Consider the following 24,552-nt stretch of genomic DNA (forward strand, 5'->3'; position numbering starts at 1 on the left):
TGGACCCTCACTCCAAGGGACACCATGTGAAGTAAAGAACTGGTATCTACTCTCCCATGTGAACTGCAGCTGAGGGCACCCTCAAATGACCCAGCCCCAGCAAAGTGTGGAGGATATGCTGTCCACTTAAGGTCCCTTCCCCAGCCCAGGGACCCGCCCATCCCCATATGGGTGAAAGTAGCCATTTGGGCTCAGAGACAGGGAGTCCTAGGGGAGAAAGGCACCAAAGAGACAGATTTTACAGATTTATTTTTAAAAAATGAAAACAAAGGTTAAAAAAGTCCTTCATGTCCAACCCTGCCTGGGGGTGTGGGTGGGGAATAGAGTAAGTTCAGAAAGGTGCCTACCCCTTCCTGCAAAGGACGCGGCAGGTCAGAGGCAGACCCTCGCCCTTCCTGCCCTGTCTCCTCCTCAGGTAGCTCAAACATAGGCAAAGAAGTGTGGGAGTGGAAGGCCAAGAGCTGCCTTCTTCACATCAACAGAAACTCCAGCTGTTCTCTCCCCTTAGAAGTTCTCCGGGCCCCACCGCCGGGACTCTGAGGGTGGGTGGACGGGCAGGCGGGCCAGGAGGCTCAGCCCTCTGGGCTATGTGGCCCAGCCCACCGCAGCTTTCTTAATGCTCTTTGTGAACCAGGAGGGCAGTCAGGGGAACTTCACAGTGCGGGGAAGGGTGTCTGGAAAGGAAACTCTGAAGCGCCATCTCTTTCTGACCTTGCCTCTGCACCGAGGCTGCCGTTCTTGGCTATTCCCCATCCTGAGGCTGAGTGGAGTCCAGGACAAAGCACTAAGTGGCTGTTTGCTACAAAACACCTGGAGATGCCAGAGAGTAGCCCTTGGCCTATCTGTCAGTCCAGGCTCCCACACAGTCACACAGTCATACACACAGCGTTAAGGCGTCTGTGCCAGCAGGCACGGCCTGGCTGGGCCCAGCTTCTCTCTCTCCACCTGCAGAGGGTGTAGGGGGAGAACCCTGGCTGCTGCAGAAACAGGCTGAAGGGGGAGAAGCTGACAACGGAAGAGTTAACCAGGCCTGGAGAAAGAAGTGGGAGGAAGGAAGGCAAGGGCTTTCTAGGCCTCCATCCAGGCCTGCTGGCTGCCCTTGAAGTAACCCAACTCAGGTTGGGGAGCCCTGACCATATACCCCCTGGAAAATGGGGGACAGAAAGAGGGGAAGAGAGCGGGGCTAAAGTATTGGGACTTTGGAGGAAGCCAGTGCTATCAATATTTACAAGCATAAAGCCCCATCTTCTGTGCCACCTACCTCTCTGCCCCTCCCACAGAAATGAAAGGCCCCTGAGAGCCACGGAGGAGGTGCCCAGACCTCCTCACCAGCTACGCCCCTAGGGAGAGCCCCTGCCCTCTGACTGGCCCCATTTCTGGGCCCCTCAGGAATGTCTGTCTGGTTCTGCTCAGTCGGGAGGAGGCGCCTTGGGCCAGAATCCTGGCTGCCGCCAGCCCTAGGAGTCCTTGAGCATGCTGATGCGGGCGTAGATCTTCAGGGCAGGCCCCAGCTTGATGTTCATGGCGCTCATCAGGTGGTCCTCCTTAAGCAGCAGCAGGGCTTGCCCGTCGATTTCCTGGGCACGGAATTCCTCAGCTATCTCCTGGCAGCCTGAGGGGGTACCACCAAAGACAGTATCAATCCGAGCTGCCAGTGTTCACCTCTGGCTGCCTCTGCATCTAGAAGCTTTATCTCCTTTAGTCCTCATCACCACACCTTGAGGAAGGCACTGATACTCTTACTGTGCAGCTTGAGAGAGGCTGGACGTCTCACCCACAGCCGGCACGATCCGGGCCTCCTCCTATGTGCCCCTGTTCACACCCCTGCTCCGTGAACTGGGCAGACCCACATCTGCTAAGGTGCTGAGGAAGTGACAGTGTGTGATTTCTGAGGCTAGATCATAAAGGGCACAGCAGTTCTCACCTTGCTCTTTTGGGTGGTTTACTGCAGAGTAAGCCAGCTACTAGTAAGCTTCGCCGGCAGCCCTCTGGAGAGACTCACGGAGAGCAGCCAAGGCCCTGGTGGTCCCCGGCCCCCTTGCTGTGTGAGTGAACCAGGCTTGAAGTGGGTTCTCGGGCTCCAGACTTCAGACACTGCAGCCCTGGATGGTGTCTTCCCCGAGACCTCATATGAGCTCAAATTCATACACTGGGTTTGTGGAAGGGAGTGGATAACCTCTCTCTTTAGTTTTCAGGTCCTCAGACTAGGTGGAACTGGACCCCAAGAGCCTCACACCAGGCCTCTCCAGCCAAGCCACTCCAGATGCCTGATCTACAGGGCCCTTGAGATGACAAGTGATTACTGCTTCAAGCCACAGAGTTCTGGAGTAATTTATATCATGGCAGTGGGCAACTAATGCAGACTCTGGTACCTGGAAAAGGAGTGCTGCCATAAAACAGCTCTATGGATGTGGGTGTGGCCTCGGAACTGGCCTCGTGGAGGAGCTTGGAAGGACTTTGTGGAAAGTGTGAGTGTCTAAGGTGCTTTGAGAGACTGAACGTAGAAGTCTCGTGGCCTTTGGGGAAGCTGCTGGGGAGGCCTAAAGGAAAGTGAGGAAACTCTTAGTGGAGATTGGAAGAAACACGGTCTCTATCATGAAACAGCAGAACGTTTTGTAAAAATGTGGTTGGTGGCAGAAATGTAAGTTGAAATGTAGCTTGTGAAGTGGGTGGTCTAGCTAAGGAGATTTTCAGGCAGAATGTGGAAGGTGTTCCTTGGCTTCTTGCTGCTGCTCACAGTAAAGAGAGAAGAGAGAAAAGGTAAAAACAAAACTGTTCAACTTAAAGGAACTGGGACTTTCCGGTTTTAAAAATGCCCAGCCTCTCCAGATGGCACACGATGCTAAAATTAAGAAATGGTTTCTAGGCAAAGATCAAATTCAGGGCACCGTAAAAAAAAACACATGGTCTACAGGTCTACAGATTAAACTTAGGATGTGACTTAAATCTTTTGGTTAAGACCTCAGAAAGATCTAAGGTGATGCCTCAAAGGGCTCTTCAATCCAAAGGCTCTCCAGCGATTATCCCGGCGTTCCTCACAGGTCCTCTCCTGAGCAGCAGGGTTTCTAAGAATGTGAAAGCCACACTCCATGCTGTCCCTCAACTTCAGAAGAAGCCCAGTGCAGACAATGGCTTATCTTGAAGATAATTCTGGGTGTGGTTTTTGTCTAATGGAATGGAGCCCAACAAGATTCCCAGAAACCTCACAATTATTTTAAGAAATACCGAATTACTGATTTTAAGAGTCAAAGGTAGACCGGATGTGGAGGCTAATGCCTGTAATCCCAGAACTTTGAGAGGCTGAGGTAGGCGGAACACCTGAGGGTCAGGAGTTTGAGACCAGCCTGGCCAACATGATGAAACCACATCTCTACTAAAAATACAAAAATTAGCCAGGCGTGGTGGCACATGCCTGTAATGCCAGCTACTTGGGAGGCTGAGGCAGGAGAATCCCTTGAACCTCGGAGGCAGAGGTTGCAGTGAGCTGAGATCGGACCATTGCACTCTGGCCTAGGAGACAGAGCAAGATTCTGTCTCAAAAAAAGTCAAAGGTAATATAAAAAGCAGCAGGAAGTAGGCTGAGAAAACAACTATACCGAAAATACAGGCTACTTTTCACAGAAAAGGAAGGAGGACTCGGAGAGCAGAGCCAAGACAGAAATCACTCCCAGGCTTTGAGTCCTGAGGAAAACTGCCACCATCCTTAGTAGATTTCAGAACTGGAAGGGATCAGTGACTCTTACATGCCCCAATGGTTATCCTGTGGCTGTCCCACTGTGCACTGGGTTTGTGGAAGGGAGCAGATAGCCCCTCTGAGCTGCCTTAGCCTCCCAAGTAGCTGGCATTACAGGCATGTGCCACCACGCCTGGCTAAATTTTGTATTTTTAGTAGAGATGTGGTTTCATCATGTTGGCCAGGCTGGTCTCAAACTCCTGACCTCAGGTGTTCCGCCTACCTCAGCCTCTCAAAGTGCTGGGATTACAGGCATTAGCCTCCACATCCGGTCTACCTTTGACTCTTAAAATCAGTAATTCGGTATTTCTTAAAATAATTGTGAGGTTTCTGGGAATCTTGTTGGGCTCCATTCCATTAGACAAAAACCACACCCAGAATTATCTTCAAGATAAGCCATTGTCTGCATTGGGCTTCTTCTGAAGTTGAGGGACAGCATGGAGTGTGGCTTTCACATTCTTAGAAACCCTGCTGCTCAGGAGAGGACCTGTGAGGAACGCGGGGATAATCGCTGGAGAGCCTTTGGATTGAAGAGCCCTTTGAGGCATCACCTTAGATCTTTCTGAGATCTTAACCAAAAGATTTAAGTCACATCCTAAGTTTAATCTGTAGACCTGTAGACCATGTGTTTTTTTTTTACGGTGCCCTGAATTTGATCTTTGCCTAGAAACCATTTCTCAGGTCTTCAGACTGGAAGGACCAATACTTGAAGAACTGGACCCCAGGAGCTTCATCCATGCCTGGACCTGGGTTCAATGATGAGAGCATGAACTCCAAACTGATGCTGTCATGGGACCAGACTTTTGGGAATTTGGTGGGGGTGAGCATTTCTACATGAGGAAGGAACATAAATTTCTGGGAGCCATGGTGAACTACGTGGCCTGTCTCTGAATGGCCCCCAATAATCCTTCCCAGCAAGGATTATTCATGCCCTTATGAGTCTCCTCACACAATGAGTAAGAATGACCTGTGTGACCAATAAGACACTGTGAAAATTATAATTAAAAAAATATGTATTGTGAAAATGGCGGTACGTGGCTTCGGAGGCTAGATCGTAAAAGCCACAGTAGTTTCTACCTTGCTCTCTGGGATTCCTACCTGTGGGGACAACCCACTCCCATGCATATCATGAGAACACTAGAGCAGCCCTCTGGAGAGGCCCAGGTGGATGGAATCGAGGCCTCTTGCCAACAGCCAGCCCATAGGGCAAATCACGTGAGGCCAACATGGTGAAACCCCATCTTCAGCTCTTCAGTATTCATATGACCTCAGCCTTGGCTGACATCTTAATCGCAACCTCATAAGAGACCTGAGGCAGAACTGCCTAGGGAAGCCACTCCTGAATTCCTTACCCACAGCAACTGTATAATAACAAATTTTGGGGATGAAGAGATAACACATTGGGTTAAGTGACAGAGCCAGAATTCGAACCCAGTTCAGTGTGCCTCAGAAGTCTGTGCTCTTAACCACATTGCAGTCGCTGAGAAAGAGGCTTGTGGTTGCCATGAATACCTGACCTAGTCAGTGTAATGAGTGAGACTGGCAGAAAAACAGTAATGCATCGATCCCCACTGAAGGCATTGTGAATGATATAAGGCTTGCCTCTTACAGCTGACTCCTAGATTCTGGGCCTCACCACCACCTGTGCTCCAGCACGCAGGGCTCTGTGCCATGCCCGGCTGTGTCACAGACTTCTCTATCTTCCTGCCTCTGCATGTGTACCCACCTGCAGTCTCTCCATCCAGCAAAGGCATACTTGTCTACTGTCATTAAGTTTACATTTTCTTAATTAAAAAAAAAAAATGGTTTTTTTGGGTAGAGACAGGTCTCTCTATGTTGCCCAGGCTGGTCTCGAACTCCTAGCCTCAAGCAATCCTCTCACCTCAGCTCCTGAAGTGCTGGGACCACAAGTGTGAGCCACCACACCCGGCTATTTTAATTTTGATGGTCTCAACACATTTCCTACACTCCACCTGACTCCCCTCCTAACGTCCCAGGAGACAGAGTTAACTGTATTATCATCTCCGTATTCCACGCAGACCATTTACGATGCCAGAAAATATACAGAATTTCAGCTATGGAATATTATTTATAGTCTGCATTCTATGCTAGAATATAAGCTCTTATAGGCAGGAAGCTCATCTCACTCATCGCCGCACCCCAGTTCCTGAACCTGAGTCATTAAATGAACTCCCTAATCCTCCTGGTGGTGGGAGGGGGCTTATTTTCGCTCCTTCCTTGCCATTCCAGGGAGACAGGGAATTTCCAAGGGCCTTACCTGGCAGAGAACGGATAAATTCGTAGACATCTTCTACGTTCCACTTGGTGGGCTCGCTTGGCAGGAAGTGGTGTCCCATGCCCACGAGGTCCCGCATGTGCATGTCGGGGAGCTCCAGGTCCCGCTGGCCTTGTCGCCGGCGGGAAGTAGATGAGCTGGCTGAGATGGGTGACAACGGTTCCTCATAGCTTGAGTTATCTGAGCAACGGCTGGAGTCTTCCTGGCTGTGTGTTAGCTGCAAAGCAGCAGTAACTGAAAGGGGCACAGTGCCTGTTGGCTGGGAGCAAAGAGAAGATTTTCTTCATGATGGGGGAACGAACCATCTCTAGCAGCAGTGACGGACAAAGGCAGGTATTTCTCTTTTCTACTTGGCCTAGTCCTACACATCTGAGTTCCCAGATTGAGCTGCATCTTCCATGCTGCCCCATCTTTACCGTCGGCAGTGTCAGTCCTTCTCACTAGTGTAGCATGCCCCACACAGTACTTTAGTTATCTCTTTTTCCAGACATGGGTTTTAAAGCAGGGCACTGTGTGTTCCAGGAGGTGACCACAGAGCCACTTGAAGTAGCATGTAAAATTGGACCACATCTTTGGACCATTCTTAAGGAGGTTTAAGACAAAAACAACAGGGAAAATATATATAAGGTTATGAAACATCACACCAGGCTGTGAAGTTCCTTTAGGGTGAGACTGTGCCCTTACAGCCCAGTGCCTAACAGAGTTCCTGGCATGCAGCTGGTGCCGAAAAATATTTAACGACTGAATACCCATATTGCTGGTAGACACCTTCAAGAACTCAGTGCTCTCGTGTTCGGGGAGGCAAAAAGGTGGCAAGACAAGGGTGGAGGCTGCCTTCTCACCCAGCCCTCCATGTAAGGCAGGAGGTTACCTAAGTAGCTCAGGGGAGACTCCAAGGATGGAAGCAAATTGGAAGGTGGGATTGAGGCAAGGCCACGAAGCGGGCAGGGAACCTTGTAAGCACCTGTGGGTCTAAATGAAAGGACCTACTGGGATGCAGGAAAGCTTGATTGGACAGGTCTGCAAGGAATGAGAGCACACAGAGTGCGCTGAGGTCAGCAGCTGGAGGGGCCCGTGGTGTCCAGGGCCGTGGAAGGGGAGCTGTGGGGATGGAGCCTCAGGCTCTGCCGGCCTCTTACCTGCTTCTTGGTATCCTTGGTAAGTGGTGGCAGACTGGCCTTGCTGGCCCGACGGCGGTTGTGGGTCGCAGCTCCTGCCTTCTGCAGCTTGCTCCGGTCTGAGTGGAAAAGTCCCACCCGTTTGGTGCATCCCACGTTGTACCTTCAGGGATGGGTAAAGGGGCCATCAGAGCAGTCATTGCGCTTATGGGCCATCAGCAGAATGAGCACAGCCAAGCTGTCTGACAAGATTTGAGTCCATCTATTGGTTCAGATCCTAACTCCTAACTGTGTGACTTTGGGTTTAAGTCACTTAAGCGTTGAGCCTCTGTTTCTTTATCTGGAGTAGGGGGTAATACCACTCACTTTCTGGTACTGGTCTTATAACATGAGATAATGTCTGTAAAATGTTTGAGATGACACCTGGACTTGGACCAGGACAAGGGCTCAAAGCTGATTTATTCTACTATAAAAATGTTACCCTGTGCTGAGAAACTACCATCCACTGTCCTGCTGGGGGGTGGCCTGGCAAAGTTTGACAAAGGTGCCCTGACTGCCCTGACAGCCTGAGGGGAATGAGGGCTGAAGACAGCTGAACTCCAGCTTGGCGTGCAGAGCACCTCTGCCTCGGACCTAGAGATCTCTTCTCTTCTGGGGTCTCAGGGCTTCAAGGTCAGCTGCTGCTTCCATGGTGGTGTACAAAGACCACAGAGGGCTTTAGAACCAGACAAGCCGAAATCCCCAGGCCTATCGTTTATTAGCTATGCCATTTTAGGCACTACTACTCCTTTGTGCTTTAGTTCCCTAACCTGCATACAGGGGACAACAGTAATACCTGGCTTGGGAGTTATTTTGAAGATGAGATAATCGTATCAATTAACTGGCACAGTGACTAGCGCACAGCAGGTTCTCAGGAAATGACAGTGGTTTTTATGATGACCATTAGTGTTCTAAGCTGGGCAAGAGCTCACCACGGGAACGCTACAGTCAGTGCTGTGGTTCTGGGCAAAGCTTACCCTAACAAGGCAGGGGCTGTCAAGGCTAGGAATGGAGCATGAGTGCAAATGGGGCCAGGAGGGCCAGCCGAACCAAAGCGCTGTGGCTTTTCCTTGGACTCTCTGTTGCTCTCTCCCACCAGCTCTTAGGAGTTCTGGTTTCTCAAGCTTGTTAAATTAGGGATGCGATCCTGCTTCCAGGTGGATCGAGGAAGTAGGAAACTGGAGAAGCCACCCTATGGGCTTCCTGAGGTGGATTATTAATGGCAGGAGATGGGATAGAAAAGCAGGATACAAAGGTGCAGTCCTGAGGAAATGGGGGGACTGGGGCCACTCACCTCTTTGCACAAGCCATAGAACAGAAGCGCTTGGAACGCTTGAACTTATAGGCAAAGTCCACTCGGCCACAGAGCTCACACTTGAGTTTGAGGGGAGCACCCTCCTCTTTGGATTCTGAAAAGTAGAGAAATGGGTAGGGTGGAGAATGAGAAATTCCTGCAGGACTGTGGACAGCCCCACCGCAGGGCCTCCCTACTCCATCCTGCCTGGTCCTCCTGCTCCCACAGCTGTGACAGGCAGCAGCAGTCTAGCGTGGAAAATGCCAGTGGTTCCCCCCACCAGAATGTACTCAAAGGTGTCTGGGGATGCCCCTTGTATCCTCGACATTTTTTCTTCCAAGTGCTCTGAGTCTGAGGCAAAACACAGGTGGGGAAGAGTCAGCATCAAATGACCATGGAAGAAAGCAGCAGTCCCCAGGAAATACTCTGGATGCTGTCACAGTTGCTCTGCTGGCATCACCCCACCTTGATTTATGCAGCTAGCTGGCTGCTGACCCAATGGCAGACCCCAGGAGCCCACACTCCTGCAACTGTGCAGCCCTGTCAGTGCTTCATGGGAAAGTGCAGTGTTATCTGGCCTCTGCTGTGCCCCAGAGCTGGCCCCAGTTTCAAGGCAAGGATGAAGGGCAGGACTCGCCTGGGGTGCTCCTACAGTCATGCCTAAAACTTGCCAGTGATTCCCAGAGGAAAAGCCACTCTTGGAATCCTGTGGTTGGCTGGACGGGGGTTGAGGGAACAGAGAACACATGGTTCCCCTGATTTCCACATCCCTGTTTTTAAGGGAAGGCGGCTGAGGAGACACAGGGGGAAACGTTTATAGACTCGCTGGCTCAGAGTTCCTCTGGGGACACCAAGAGAGGAAGTGTGTGCGGCCTGCCTTTCCAGCCAGGATGGAAGGCTGAGAGACTGGGGTCTGAGATGCGCACCTTGCAGATAGGGCTCCTCCATCTCCGAGTCAGTGGTGGTGGTGTGATCCTGCTGTGGAAGTTTCTCAGGCAGGAACCCCTGTGCATACTTCTTCTTGAGATTCCCCACCAGCAGGGACGAGCGTCCCACCTAGAGGACAGGTGACCCGGAGGCCGTGAAGGTCATGCGGGAGAGACTTCCTTGCTATCCATCCTCATCACAATTACACATATAAAGTATCCAGGCGCAGAGGCCAGCCCTCCTCAAACCTTTCCCCATGTCATCATCCAAGTGTGCTGGGTTCTAGGCCCTATTTTGCTGGCTGGGCTATGAGGAGAGATGCTAATGAGCAAAGTACAGGGATGTCTTCTGTCCAGGACCAATGGATGGCTCAGGAGGTTAGGAAAATGTCTATTCCAGTAAGAGGCTAAGGGCTGAGATCAGGTTTCCCACAGTGCCAGAACAAGCGCCAAGACCCAGTGCCCACACTTCTCCAGGCAAGGACAGAGTGGAGTCCGTGTGAGGCTGTACATATGAGAGAGGCTCAGCACCCGCTTTCTGACTTTTTACTGTTTTCCACCTTACCCCAGTGCCTGACCCAAGCCAGAGGTACAGGCAGCCAGGAGGACAGCAAGAAAAAATGGACTCTGGGCCACAGAGCCATGCCCTCTCAGTTGTCAGGACCCCAGAGTAGCTTATTCACATGTTTGGATCTCCTTTTGTGGCCTTTGTTTAGGCAGCCTGGTAGCCAGTCACGTGGCACTGACTCTAGGGTGATGCTGGGGGTGCTATTCAATCTGCCTCCAGTCCATGAGATCAGGTGGTTTCTAGTGTTACTCGAGGAGGCCCAGTCTAACAGGGAAGGGATGTAACAGAGCTAGAGCCACTTCTAGCTAAGGTGTTCCAGGCAGATTTCGTTGCCACTGGCCTTGGACAACCTCTAGTGGGAAAAAAGACAAAAAGCTATTTGTCTTTTGGCATTTTACAGGAGCAGTTCACCCATCTCAGTTAATCAAGCTCCAAGTCTTTTGCTGACTAATCAAACCACTCATGGAACCAAAGAATGAGGAAAAGGCAAATGGCATCCCAGAAAGGTGTCTCTGCAACAGCCAGATACTTTTCATCAGAACAGAGGCTGCTCTGCCCCTGGCTCTGGGCTCCTCCACACCCACAGGGCAGCACCACTGTCTCCAGTGCACACTGCACAGAAGCAGCTCCGGGTGCATTGCCTAATAACCCATCTTCGTGGCTCTTGGATATTTCCTGTTAGGCTTATGCTTCCATTGTGACCTTTCTGAGTACGCCACCATCTCATTCACTCCCCTTTCAAGGCTCTGTCCCCAGAAAACAAGCTTCATGTTGTGAACCTGCTCCATCACATCATTTCTGATATATGTATCTTAAGAATTCTGTACTGTGCAGGGCTGAAGTTTTGCCATTCAGAGGTTTTGGCATTCAAAATTCAATGAAATCTCATTTCCCAAAGCCCATCATGTCTCACCAAATACCCACAGTGAACTCTCTTTTAACTAAGAGTTCACACATCACCAGGCAGGGACACACTTGAGTTTGTGTGTGGAAACTTCTAACCAAGGGTCTTGCCAATTATTCCTGATCACTGACCCCCCTTCTGGACCTTGGAAAGATAATCCTAGAAAGAAATGGCTCTATATTCTTTGGGGAAGGAAGTTAGCAAGGAAAGAGCAAACTGTTCACATTTTCAGAAATTTTACATGGAAATGTAAAAATATTCTAAGACACATCCAAAATATACTTAAAAAAAAAGGGGAAAAGAAGTAGTCCGTACCGGGAAAGGCTCCGCCCCCTCCTGGATCACAAACCCTTCGATAACATGCGTCAGGATTTGGGGTTTCACAATGGCCTGTGGTGGTTTATTCTCACCATTCTGGGGGGCAGTGCCGGCGATGCTGGAGGCAGAGTTTCCGTTCCCTGAGGTCATGCCGGGGCTGCTGAGGTCGGTCAGTGCATGAACAATGCCCTGCCCTGTCTCTGCATGAGAGAGAGTAGGAAAACAAAGCAGGGGAGATCAGAACCAGAGTCCACGCCCAGGGAGGGACAGCAAGGACTCAAACTGCGCCTGCCTTTTTCTGCGGAGCCAAGCGACGAGACAAACCGAGCAGTCCCCTCCCCTCAATGACCCATTTAAAAGTGGCACAGTTTCAATGGACACATCACCAAGTATGAGTATAGTCAGTTCCACAACAACACATGCAGCTAATCAGCTAGCAGTGTTTCTTAATTTCTCAACGGTGCTATTAACAGTTAACCCAGTTAAACAGATGGGAATTCTGTTTTTGAGGAGTCAAGACCTTGATCGATACTGATTTGAACAAATAAGATAATATTCAGTTTGAGGGAGAAAAGTATTCAGGGTGACATCGAAAACCAGGACAAGAAGCTGAGCTAGGCATAGGGCTTTGAGTGTGATAAACAGAGGTTAAATGAAGCTTCTATGTGGTTCCTTAGAGGAGGGATTTTAAGAGCCCTGTGAAATGTCAAAACACTGAACCCCAGAAATTGATGCCAAAGGAATGTGGGGGCTGAACCCCAAGTAAACACTATCATGTAGATTTGACTATTCAGAGACTGGTTATTTGGAGTCAGTGCATTGAAATATGCAAAGATTCTACTTTTCTGCTAAGGAGGCTGCTAGGCAGAGCTGAGATTTTCTCTGCTGTTTCTGCTGAGCTGAGTGCTCTCAAAATCAGGCCTCCTGCCCAGATGTCAGCTCCTTACCTAATTTGATCCTCACCAAATCACAGACCCTCTGTCTTTGTGGACAGCCTTCCCTAAGTTCTCCTTCCCCACAGGCCTGCTAGCCTTCCTCTAAAAGACCTAACACAGTGCTCCAGAAAGTGAAATTAGATGCCTATGCACAACCACACCACAGTGGACTTCCTCTCTTCCACTTCAAACAGCATCTCTCACGAGCTGTCTCATTGTCTTAGACATGCAAGACTTCATCTCCTCACTTCTGTAACTCTTTCCCGCCCCCTTCCCAGGGCTGTTCTCTCCTACCACCAACTGCCCTGTGAGCTGAGGTTGCCTTTAACTTGGAACTTCCTAAAAAAGAAAAAAAAGAGAAAAAGCCATTTCTTTATTGCAACAAGCCCATTAATATAAAGATCAGTGGGGTATGAGTAATACATACTTTAAAAATGTTTTCAGCACACTTGTTACTTAAGTAATCTTTGCACGAAACTTTATATGAAGATGCTCATATTTCATGTTAAAGATCCATGGTACCACCACAGAACAGGAATTCCTTGTGCTTAATTATATAGTACGGAAAAGTCAAAACAGATACATTTTAGAAAAAGGTGGTTTAGGGCTGGGCGCAGTGGCAAATGGGGCAAAGGGAGGCTGGGCGCCAGGGCTCATGCCTGTAATCCCAGCACTTTGGGAGGCTGAGGCAGGTGGATTACGAGGTCAAGAGTTTGAAAACAGCCTGGCCAACATGGTAAAACCCCGCCTCTACTAAAATACAAAAATTTGCTGGGCGTGGTGGTGTGTGCCTGTAATCCCAGTTACTCAAGAGGCTGAGGCAGGAGAATGGCTTGAACACAGGAGGCAGAGATTACAGTGAGCCAAGATCGTGCCACTGCACTCCAGCCTGGGTGACAGAGCAGGACTCCGTCTCAGGAAAAAAAAAAAAAAAGGTAGTTTATAACTGGGTCACAGTGGGTCTTGGTCCACTCAAGCTCATGTTTTGTTTTTTTCTTTTTTTGAGAGTCTCTCAGGTTCAAGTGATTCTCCTGCCTCAGCCTCCTGAGTAGCTGAGATTACAGGCACACACCACCACACCCAGCTAATTTTTGTATTTTTAGTAGAGATGGGGTTTCACCATGTTGGCTGGGCTGGTCTGGGAACTCCTGACCTCAGGTGATCCATCTGCCTTGGCCTCAAAAAGTTCTGGGATTACAGGCATGAGCCCTGGAGCCCAGTCTCAAGCTCATGTTCTTACTGGTGGTCCTAATGCTAACTAAACCAGGATAAACCTTCTTTAATGAACAAGAGTTGACTATGATACATCTTTAGTACTCAGTCTTCCACATAATTCAGCTACATAATAAACTTCAGAGCTGAGCAGGGGTCATCTAAGAGAAAGGACTGATGAAGTTGTTTTTTTTAAATTAATTTTTGTTTGAAACACAGTTATACCAGTAAGTTAGAAAATTTCCATTAAGTGCCTATATTCATTTGAAAAAAAATCTTGAACAGCTTTGGCTTTTCTGTAGAGATGGAAAAATTTCCTTTCTTTTGGAATTAGTCTTTCCAGTTGCAAAGGTATCTGAGAACTTGAGAGCTTGTCTGGAGGTTCCAGCGGGGGGGTGCAGCTCCTCGTATGCCCTTGACTGAGGGATGGCTGTCTTCTTTGACTCAGCACACAGGTTCAGGAGGGACATATGTGGAGCAGTGAGAGAGGAAGAGGACACTGGCCTAGCCAGCCAGATCAGCAGAATCAATGGGGTGACAGGTGTTGCAGCCAGATGGCCCTCACATCCATGTTTGAGAACTTAGAAAAAACCCCTTTCCCTCACAATCTGTGAGTAACGACGAGGACTGAGTTGATGAGTTAATCAAATTAAGTTTTTATGCTTTTAAATTTTTAAATCTTTAAGTCTGCCTTTACACAATTACATTTCTCGGCTTTTATGTTTGCCATATGCTAAGAAACACATCTATTTTATTTAAAATGATGAATTACTAAAATAGAAAGATTACTATGAAAGCTAAAATTTTATTTTTTAGATGATGGCTATTTCCTCCCAATTACAGCCTGGTAAAATATTCCCTGATGAGTCTAAAGTACTGCAGATAATACAATTACAGGACTGGAAAGTCTGGTTTGATCTCTTACCAATGCTTGACCATTCTCTATAATATGCCCACCCAATGATTTTCTGGCATTTGTTTGAATACCTCCAGTGACAAACTCACTACTTTGGAAGCAGTTTGTTTCCACCTTGGACAGCTCATTAGTGATTCCTTATATAATGAGCCCGAAATCTGCCTATTAATTTCTACCAAATTATCCTCGTTCTGTTCCTTAAACTCACAGAGAACAAGGCCAATCAGATTTGTCTAACAGGCAGAGACACAGGCTCAGACCTGGCTTAGAGACTGGTCTCTATCACTGAGTAAATTATGGGCAAGTCGTTGCCTCTAAGCCTCGGCTTCATGCGCTGTGAAATAAGGATCCTACACCTATCTTAGAGTGCTGCTGAGAGGATTAATGAGCCAGTGAAATGCAGCGCAGTGCTATCTTATGAGGAAATGCTTGAGAATGCTCCTGGTGTCATGAAGGACATAACTCACGACCACAGTCTATCTTCTCTCCTCCAGGCCACGCCCATTCTGTTCTTTCAGCTACTCCTTACATAAAGCCTGCAAATTCTTCACATCCTAGGACCTCTTTGCCTACATCTTTTAACATCAGGTACGTAGTCAACACGAAGCATCATCTGTCAGGTGTTGTCACTTAAGAGATCTGGTCAGTAAGATTTTTGGTTTTCTGTGTTTGTTTTAAAGACAGTCACACCTTTGAGAGCATAGGTAGAAAATAGGTTTCAGTTTAATGAATTCTTCCATGGAATTAATCCATTCTCCTCTGAATTCTGGGATCACTCCCACCTCCTGCCTCTTTCACTGATATTCATCAGAAAATACCTCCTCAGACCTTGTCTCCTTTCACGGGATCCTTCTATCCTTGCTTGACTTCTCTGCCTGAGTCCCCCATCTCTCTCAGATCTATGACTATTAATGTTCACTGCAAGATGGAAGCTCACTCTTGAGGTCAGATTCTGTCCTCATGTCAGACACATTTGTGAACAGATACGGTCACCAGCTCAGAGGTTGTTCTCTGTGAGTTTAAGGAATTAAGCCAATGCTTAATTCTGGGAAGCAAAACTTTTTGGAATTTGAGGGTTTTTTGTTTTTTAAAGATCTTGTTAAGAGAGAGAACAAACTAAAAAAACTCTTGCACCACATTAGAAACTATCACTCCCCATTGTAACCCAGGGCAGATCACAGAAGAGACAGAATCCAAAGGACAGACAGGAGAGTGTTTTTCGAATATACGAAGGTTCACAACGATTTTACTTTGCAGTAATCTTGTAGGCCAATAGCTCCTCATCTGCTTTAGTAACAAAGGAGTTTGGACTATTTCTGGAATGACCAAACACAATCTCACCTCCTGCCAAGCTCAGCACACGGAGATTAATTTAATCTGCTTCCCGCTCTCCCAGACTGCTTTGCGGGCTTTGGAGGAAAGCAGCTTAACAGTGAAACTTGCAGAAACCTGCCCTGCTGGCCCTGAGGCCAGATAAAAGAGACAAAGAAATACTCTGAATTTGGTTCCTCACTCAATTCCCTTGACCAGTCCAGAGGCTGTCAGTGCTGCTAGGGATTCCCACAGGTCTCAAATGCCTGTATACAGTCAGGCACCTGAAACCGAAAGGTGAAGAGCAGGATAAGGCGGGTGGGAGAGGCTGGGGGAGGGGAGTAAAGGGCCAAGTATTCCTGTCAGAATGAACAGAGCAGCATGTTCCATGGAGTCCTGCCTAACATATGTCTCAACCTCTAGCCTGTTTCTCAATTCTGGTCTCACTCACAGGCTCTGGTAGAAACAGCCCTTACGGGGGCAGGATAAAACAGGAAGGACCACCCAGCTCCTATCTGTGAAATTATCTGCTTTGTGATTGGTCACCTCTCCTAAGCAGAGCAGATTTCTCTAGGTAGGGAGCTATCACTCACTCAGTCACCTCTAGATCTTCAGAGGCTAACCCCATGTCAAGTATGACAGGTGCTTAATGACCATTAAACTGGAATGTGTGGAATCCATGATCTTAGTCTTCATTGTCCACATAAGAGCACAGGGCTGCCTAGTGCCAAGTCAAGCAATTTGACACTAGCTGAGATTTACAAATTGCTTTCTGAAGCTATGATGATTCGAGAGCAGCTAGGCTGGTGGTACCTGCCTACTGAGCAGCATTTCTGGGTACCTGATTATGAAGAATAAGAGCTATTCTTTGGCCCATGTCTTTCTGTTACAGTGGGGATTTCCTCAGCAGAAGAGAAGTACAGGCAGACCTCTGAATCACCTGTCCCCTTGCAAACATTTTTGCCAGACCCAGGCACTTGGCAAGGCAGGATGACTTCTAGAGGCAGAGGCAGGGAGGCTCCTAGAACCAGTAGGTTAACATCCAGAATGGATGGGCTCTCCAACCTGCTGAGGACAGATGTCAGGCCAGTTACGCACAACTGGGCCACTTCAGAGCCAGTTGTGATATTCGGTTATACTGGAAATACAGTTTAGTACAGCTTCAGTATGCCTTATTCAAAATGCCTGGGAGCAGAAGTGTTTTGAATTTTAGATTTTCTCAGGTTTTAGAATATTTGCATTATACTTACTGGTTGAGCATCCCAAATCCAAAAATCTGAAATGCTCCAATGAGCATTTCCTTTGAGTATCATGTAGGTGCTCAAAGTTTGGGATTTTCTGAAACAGGTATTTCAGATGACTTAGCACTCATTCTATCCGACCCTAAAATAGCCTTGAAGACACGGTTTCAAAGGCAATGGAGATCAAACAGATTCTCCTTCTCCCACCTCAGCTTGGTCAATGGCTGATTTCCACCTTATCATAAGAAGAAGGGGGTATGTATTTTAACTTAAAAGACTTCTATTTACTGTTTGGCTGTGGTAGGAGTAAGACAGAGCTCATGAAGTCAATGAAGAATTTAAGGGGGCCGGGCGTGGTGGCTCATGCCTGTAATCCCAGCACTTTGGGAAGCCGAGGTGGGTGGATCATGAGGTCAAGAGATCGAGACCATCCTGGTCAACATGGTAAAACCCCGTCTCTACTAAAAATACAAAAAATTAGTTGGGCATGGTGGCGTGTGCCTGTAATCCCAGCTACTCAGGAGGCTGAGGCAGGAGAATTGCCTGAACCCAGGAGGCGGAGGTTATGGTGAGCCGAGATCACGCCATTGCACTCCAGCCTGGGTAACAAGAGTGAAACTCCGTTCCAAAAAAAAAAAAAAAAAAAAAAAAAGAATTTAAGGAAGCAGAGTAGATGACAAATGGATCATTTTCTTACAGCAAATTCTGCTCAACAAATGGTGGAGCAAGGTCGCCTATAAAACACAGCGCACACTCTCCAAGCCCCCACACTGAAGTCATGCTCACTGTGCTTCAGCTCAGCAGGCCCAGCCATGTGGCCAGGGTGGACACTGCAGGGTTCCCAAGGAACCATTTGCTCTAGAAACAGCCTGAGTGAAGCACTGCAGAGTGATGCCCAAACACAGCTCACACCTGGTCCAAGCAACAGGTGGAACTGCAGTGCGGTAAGCTGAGGGCAGAATGTCCAGTCCTCATGGAAAAGTCTGGGGCCACTCTTTACAATTTCTTTGGTTATATTTGGGCTCCCAAATAAATTAATGCCACTCTGAAAGTGAGGAAGGCAAGATATTTCACCAGCACCAGTTTGTGGACACCTTCCCCCAGGGCAGGGTAGGTGAAGGGCAGGAAAGTGACTGAGGGAGTTGAGGGGAGGCGGAGGGAGTTGAGGGGAGGGGAAGGGAGGGACGGCAACAGGTAGGCTGAGCTCTATCTGGGACCTTGACGAAGTCCATCAATTAGAGATTCATTTGCTTAACCATTTCTTTAAAATGGAAGTATACATCTTACAGTCATTCACACTTTACTGTGAATTACTTGACTCTCATAAACAGATTGCTTTCCTCCCAATTTAGGGACAGGGGTGTGAGAAGGGGTGGATAGTGAGTGTTTTGGATCACAGGGCACTAGATCCCAGAGGATTAATGTTTAGAAGGGTTCTGAGTTTAACATCGTAATGTCCTAGATGAAGCAACCTGACGTCAGAGGTGAGGTGACTTACCCAAGGTCACAAAAGGCAGGCAGTGGTAAAACCCACACAGGCAGTGGCAGAACCCACAATAGAATTTAGTGCTTTCGATTTTTCCAGGTGGGCCACACAGGTGGAGGGTGATTAGCCGTGGGCACTTGGGAAAAAGAGGACAGGACCTGGGAACTGTATCTTGGGACCTTTAGAGGTGGAGATACCACATGTGGGCTGCAGCAGTTGGGTTGGGAAGCACAGGATATCGGTGAGTGATTCCCAAACTGGGATTTCTGGACGACTAAGGAGGATCCCTGATTCTAGTTAATCAGGACCCACAAGCTGGATTCAACATTTCAAGAAGCCTAAAAGGAAACAGCACATACACATACCTTCAGGAGGGCAAAACACACTATTATTTAATACCATGTTACCATATTTCCCAAATTCTAAAATGCAGTCAGATGTTAAGATGACCCATTTGTCCCACAAGAGTTTTTACATGGAACTTACACATTGATTACATGTGCGTCTCAAGTACAGATTGTAAAGGTGCGCATTTTAAAATAAAGCAAGAGTGAATGCCATTTATTTGGAAGACAGTATCTTGTAAAACATGCACAAAAGGAGCTCTTAGTGGTAGGAAAATTATAGACCCTACCCACCTGGGGTCCCCTGAATACCAGAAGGCAGGAAGCACAGCCAATGCCTGCAACCTTTTCAAATCTGCTAAGGACAGAGCTGTCAGAGGGGCAGGACTCCTTGCCTTGACACAGCAGGCTGTGGTTCCCTCAAATAGAAGCCACTACCGCCCTGCCCCTTAGCACCTCCTCTGAAGAACCTTTCCCAGAGAAGACACAGCAGTGATAGGAGGACCCCTGTGGGGCTCTCTGCCTGAGCATGACTGAGATCCACACCTGGGTTCCTTGCAGGGGGCTGGCCAGCAGGATGAAGGAGAGGCCGAGCCAGGGGACCCTCCAGGCCCGCCCTCAGTGTCACTGCAAAATGCCCTTTCTGGGTCCGGGTTGAAAGGTTTAGAGAGCTCCTTGGACTTTAAGTATCTGGGCTGACCAGCTTCGGTTAAGGCATCCTGGCAGGGAGGGGGCTCCTCCCTTGCTGGCAGCCATTACCATACAGCTGACTTTCATGCTGTCTCTCAGGACACAGGCAAAGAGAGCGGCCCTTCTGACTCACCCACAATCCCCAGCTAAAGTGTACATAAGCTGAATTGTAAACAGCTGAATGTGCTCCAAGCTGCCACCCCCAGCTATGCAGGAGGAAATCAATGGAGCGAACAGCCACCCTCCCCCAACCCCATGCAGTTCAGGACAACGGGAGCAGTGGGGGATTTCCAAACAGCTGCCTGAACGCTTCCCAGCCCACAGGCTGAGGACTGCAAGAGGGGCCTGAGGTCACACTCAGCAGCAGCACCTGCAGGACCAGAGTAACTTCCACCAGGTCAACACACCAGGGAATAATAGCTGGCTCTGGCTGCAGGGAGTCAGCGGGGAGTTTTCCAAGAGTTCTACTTAACCCTGGTGATAAAGGCCAGTGCACTGGTAACCAATGCCAGGGTTGAGGGCTCCCAGACAGTCTCACATCATAGTGCTCCAGCCAATGTCATAATTTTAAAATGCAAAATGTCTAGAACCAATGGGAGAGGCCCTACAGTAGATACCAAGATCAGCGGAGATAAAAGAAAGGCAGAGTGGAAAGAGCATAGGCTTTGGGGGCCTGACCTGGACTCATATTCGGGTCCATCTTTGATTATCTGTATGGCTTCAAGCACTCATTGCCTGTTCTGAGTCTTGGTTTATCCATCTGTAACAACGAGGCTCATGCTGCCTGCCTGTCTGGGAGGTTTCAATAAATATTATATATGTAAAATGCCTGGAACTGAATACATGCAGAAGCTGTGCTACATGGCAGTTAAGATCGGGATTAGAAAGACTCTAGGCTTAAATCCTCTCCCGCAATGCCAGGCTAATTACTCTAGGCCCGTTTCCTCATCTATGAAATGGCGTACTTACATCTGTCTTACACATAGCTATGGTATGGATTAAGTAATATAATACAGGCACAACACTCTGGACTAGGCTGAGCTTGGACACAGGAGTGCCAACATCACTGAGACCTGTGAGAAGATTAGGAAATCATCCTAATCTCGCTCTTTCTGGGAGTCTGGCCTCTTATAGCCCCAGAGCAGGGCTGATCTTTCTATGGCCCAAACTTAAGTATCTGAGGTTCATGTTCCTCAGATGCCTTGGTCTACTCTGGGAGTCCTGTCCTTGAACTCTTGAGGTCAGACTTCAGGAAGAAATGTTACCTCCACTGTGACTGCAACATGACAGAAATGCTTCTGCCCTAGAGGACAAGGCAAAGTCTCAAGTCACCGTCAATGACTATTAATCCAAAGGACAAGACAAGCACCAGATTCTCTTTCTATGCAGTTCTTTCATAAAGGGGGGTTTAAGCAGACAGTGCAGAAGAATCCTAGAAACCAGAAAAAAGGTTAACTTTGAGACAAATAAAAGGAAGCACTGCTTTTCCTAGAAAATACTAAATTTATGGAACTTGTAATGCCAGATGATTTAGCCAGTGAAAAGAAATTAGTTTAAAAGGCTAAACTCAGTTTAAAAATACACTCATGGAAGACGGATTTCTACCAGTTTACAAAAGAAATCTAGAAATGTTTAGTAAATTCTCCAATTATTTTCAAGTTGGTAACAGGGAAAGGCAACCATGTTCCCCATTACGATGACTATTTTTGGTTACTAACTGCAGGATCACTAATATTGTTAGATAAATGTCAGGGGAGGCTGGAGGAGGGAATGCTAAGCCTCAGTTGTCATGTCTATATTATGGACTACATACTCTATATCTTACAAATCAGTCCTACCTATCATTTCTGTTTATGGAAACATTTCTCCTTTCCTCCTTGTAACCACTGTTGAAGCTTCCAATCACCCTACTTTGCCACCAGTCAACTGGCAGATCAGATTAATACTGATTACTAGAGGCCTCAAAATGTGGATTTAATCAAATTTTTAAATTTTTTTTTTTTTTTTTTGAGATGGGGTCTCGCTGTGTCACCCAGGCTGAAGTGCAGTATCACAAGCATGGCTCACTGAAGGTGTGACTACCCAGACTTAATTGATCCTCCCACCTCAGCCTCCCGAGCAACAGAGACCACAGACATGTACTGCCATGCCCAGCTAATTTTTTTTTTTTAAATTGTTTTTAGAGGCGAGGTCTTGCTATATTGCTCAGGCTGGTCTTGAACTCCTGTTCTCAAGTGATCCCCCTGCCTCGGCCTCCCAAAGTAATGAGATTACAGGCATTAGCCACTGTGACTGGTCCCAATTATTTTTATAAAGTAGTTGTTCATATTAGTTTTAATTTGCTTTGCTTGTTTAAAATGTCTTAATATAACTGTGTGGCTTAGGCCACATATGGATGGTTTCAAATATGCTAAAGATACCAGTAACTAGGGATAATTATATAGTATTTGAGACATAACAGCCATGCAACTAGAGTTTTAAAAATAACTCAAGCAGTCACGAACTTTCATTTTCTTGCCAACAGTTCCAATATTCAGTATCAGTCCTGGTCCTCCTAATCTACTGGAAAAGAGTTGGTTATAGCATGGCATCCAACAGTCATCTCTTCCTAATACAAATGATAATAAATTTCACTGCTAAGAAGACAATCATCTGAAAAAAAAGACATCTGCTTATGTTTTAAAGAAAATCGTAATAGCAAACTGGGACTCTCTTCAACATCTGGATTCATCTCAAAGCCCTGGCAATCTGAGTGTAACAGCAGTCATGTCTTTAGCAGATGTAGAAAGAATGTTCTCTTCTTTTAGACTCACCTAAATATCATTTGGAAATTGAAAGAATGGGAAAGGATATCCTTTTTCACTAATCATAAATAATTTGGAAGAAAAAGGGAAAAAAAAAAACCTTTAAATTTTCTATGCTGGTCTACATGATCTTACAAATGAATCTCAGAGCAACAATTTATGATTTAAATTACATGCTGTGTTCCTTAGCATACTTTTTTTCTTCAAAAACTAGTAATTCTAAATTGCATAATTCTTGATTATTGATACATTATAAAACCACTCACTTCTTGACCATGTCAATTATATTTGACTTTTGTTACTGATGGGGAAAAAAATCCAGAATTTGTAATAATTATGTCTTGGATATGCAAATGGTTGGTTATTTTCCTAACAATTCCCAAAATATCCACATCATAAAGCAAAATTAAAGATGGTTTACCTCTAAATATCTTTAGAAATATCAAATCAGTGTTCTGACGTGGCTAGTAATTCAAATGAAAAATTTTAAATAAGTCAATGCTTACAATGAAGCCTACCTCTGTTTGAATTGTGAATAAGTAATTAGTTATCTTAAATAGGTAAGCTTTTTTTAAAAAAAGACAGAAGACATACTCAAAAAGGGTTTTAACTGGTAACTCACAGTTTAAACCATGCCATAAAAATATTTAAAATATAAATCTATGTGTTCAGACTTCCATCTTGAGGGGTAGTTCAGTTTTGGGTTCCATGAAACAAGGTGTTAAGTCCCCAAAGAGAGAGCCATTTCTGTCATTGACACGAAGTCCCCATCAAAGTAGACTACAACAGAGTCAGTCCTCATCCTGCTTTCCCATAGGGCTGGGGACTGGGGGGAGGGTGGACAGGCTTAGAGGGAGACCTCACTCCAGGACAGTCTCCTGAAGGGTATGCAAAAGCCTCTCTCTGCAACCACTTCTGTGAGATTCCTCCTGACCACAAAAAATCATCATCATCATCTTTCAGTAGCAAAATGGCAGAAAACAAAGGGAATAAAAGAGAAACCATCAATTATAAAGACTGCTCATTCTCATTTCTCTACTCTCATCTCCAGTAGGTGTCTTTTCAGAAGAGAATCTTTTTATGGCTGGAACTAAATCTGTCTGGAGATTAAATATTGAACAGCTGGGAGAAGTTTAACATAAATTTAGACTGACTCAAGAAGAGGGAAAAACTCTTGGTATATACGGTACTAATGATGAGCAGCATTACTAGAACTGGAGCCACCAACCTATTCCCTAGGTTTTTTTCAACTTTAATTTTATTTCATGCTAGATGAAAGTCAGGAGGTGGGGGAACTTTACTTGGCAAATGGTTACTGAATGCCTGGCCTGAGGTCCACAGCCTAAGGGAGGAGACTTAGGGAAGAGTCTAAGGCAGTCAAGTCATCCCCTTTACATATTCACAACAGAAAAAAGTAGACAAAAAGACACCCATGAGCACACCAGTAGGGGTTCCTAATTCTGAGACAATAATCGTGCTGTGTTTTTTCCTTAAATAAGAAAAACGTAGGGAGGGGACAGCCAGAGGTAAGCAGAGTTCCATTTTATGAGATCATCCATTCACTCATTCCTCTTAACATGCCCTCTCCCCCTGAAAGAACAGAACCAAGGGATCCAAAGTATCTGAGACAGGAAATGAGTAACACAGGAAAAAGGATGTGGTCTGAAAAAGAGTGGATTCTGGGCCTGAGCCAGAGCAAGTAACAGGCACAGGGTCATAGCTGAGGGAAGGGCTTGGTGGCAGGAAGCGAAATCTCAGGGTCAGTTGGCTTAGACTAGAAAGTCAGTGACAGAGGAGATGTGTCTGGGGAAGCAGCACAGTGCCTTCCTAAGAGGCTCTCCTTCCCTGAAGGAGGCAGAGAACGCAGGAACAATGGCTGATGAGACCCACATCCAGAAGAAGGATGACTGTGACAGAAGAAAGAGGGGCTGGAGGTCCCTCTTTACTTAGAGGGAAGTGTAAATAATATATATGGAGTGAGCTTGACAAAGGTAAATTAAAAATTAACCCAGGACCTGGAAGAGAGTGGAAAGGGCTGGGAGGTGGAACATGATGAAACACCAGCATTCGTAAGCACCTATGTGCCCCATGTCAGTGAAGAACAGTTTGGGGAAAAAGAAGGGAGTGAAAACATAGTTGGAGAACTGAAAAACCGAATCAAGTATAACAGAAAAGTGCACTAAGAAACTTCCCCCTTTCTCAAGATTAAGGCTGGAGGAAAAAGAGGTCTTTTCTTCCCTGTGTACATGGACTAGCCTGGAAACAGATCTTGGGTGGGCTGAGAGGCAGAGCTCATGTGATGAAGAGTGCCTGGAAAGGGCAGGTGCCAAAAGAGCACCACTCCCCATCTGCCCGACCTTCTGTGAAACAAGCCCGCCCTTGTGAGTGAGCCAAGCCAGAGGCCCTAGCTCCTGCCT

General features: G+C 47.0%; 1 protein-coding gene across 10 annotated transcripts in view; it reads right to left on the bottom strand.

Moving 5' to 3' along the window:
* Positions 1 to 232: 232 nt before the first annotated feature.
* Positions 233 to 24,552, bottom strand: part of PHC2 (polyhomeotic homolog 2) — a 103,712-nt gene continuing 79,392 nt past the window's right edge. For all 10 annotated transcript variants that reach the window (XM_039473665.2, XM_074380474.1, XM_039473664.2 and 7 more), the window contains 6 exons: positions 11,194 to 11,396; positions 9,407 to 9,536; positions 8,481 to 8,595; positions 7,169 to 7,310; positions 6,012 to 6,288; positions 233 to 1,612 (listed from right to left, as the gene is read on the bottom strand). In XM_039473665.2, the coding sequence (XP_039329599.2) occupies positions 1,458 to 1,612; positions 6,012 to 6,288; positions 7,169 to 7,310; positions 8,481 to 8,595; positions 9,407 to 9,536; positions 11,194 to 11,396 (1,022 nt within the window). In that variant the 3' untranslated portion in view covers positions 233 to 1,457. The remainder of the gene's footprint in view (positions 1,613 to 6,011; positions 6,289 to 7,168; positions 7,311 to 8,480; positions 8,596 to 9,406; positions 9,537 to 11,193; positions 11,397 to 24,552) is intronic.

The sequence above is a fragment of the Saimiri boliviensis genome, chromosome 11, assembly GCF_048565385.1.
Source record: "Saimiri boliviensis isolate mSaiBol1 chromosome 11, mSaiBol1.pri, whole genome shotgun sequence".
NCBI classification, from domain to species: Eukaryota; Metazoa; Chordata; class Mammalia; order Primates; family Cebidae; genus Saimiri; species Saimiri boliviensis.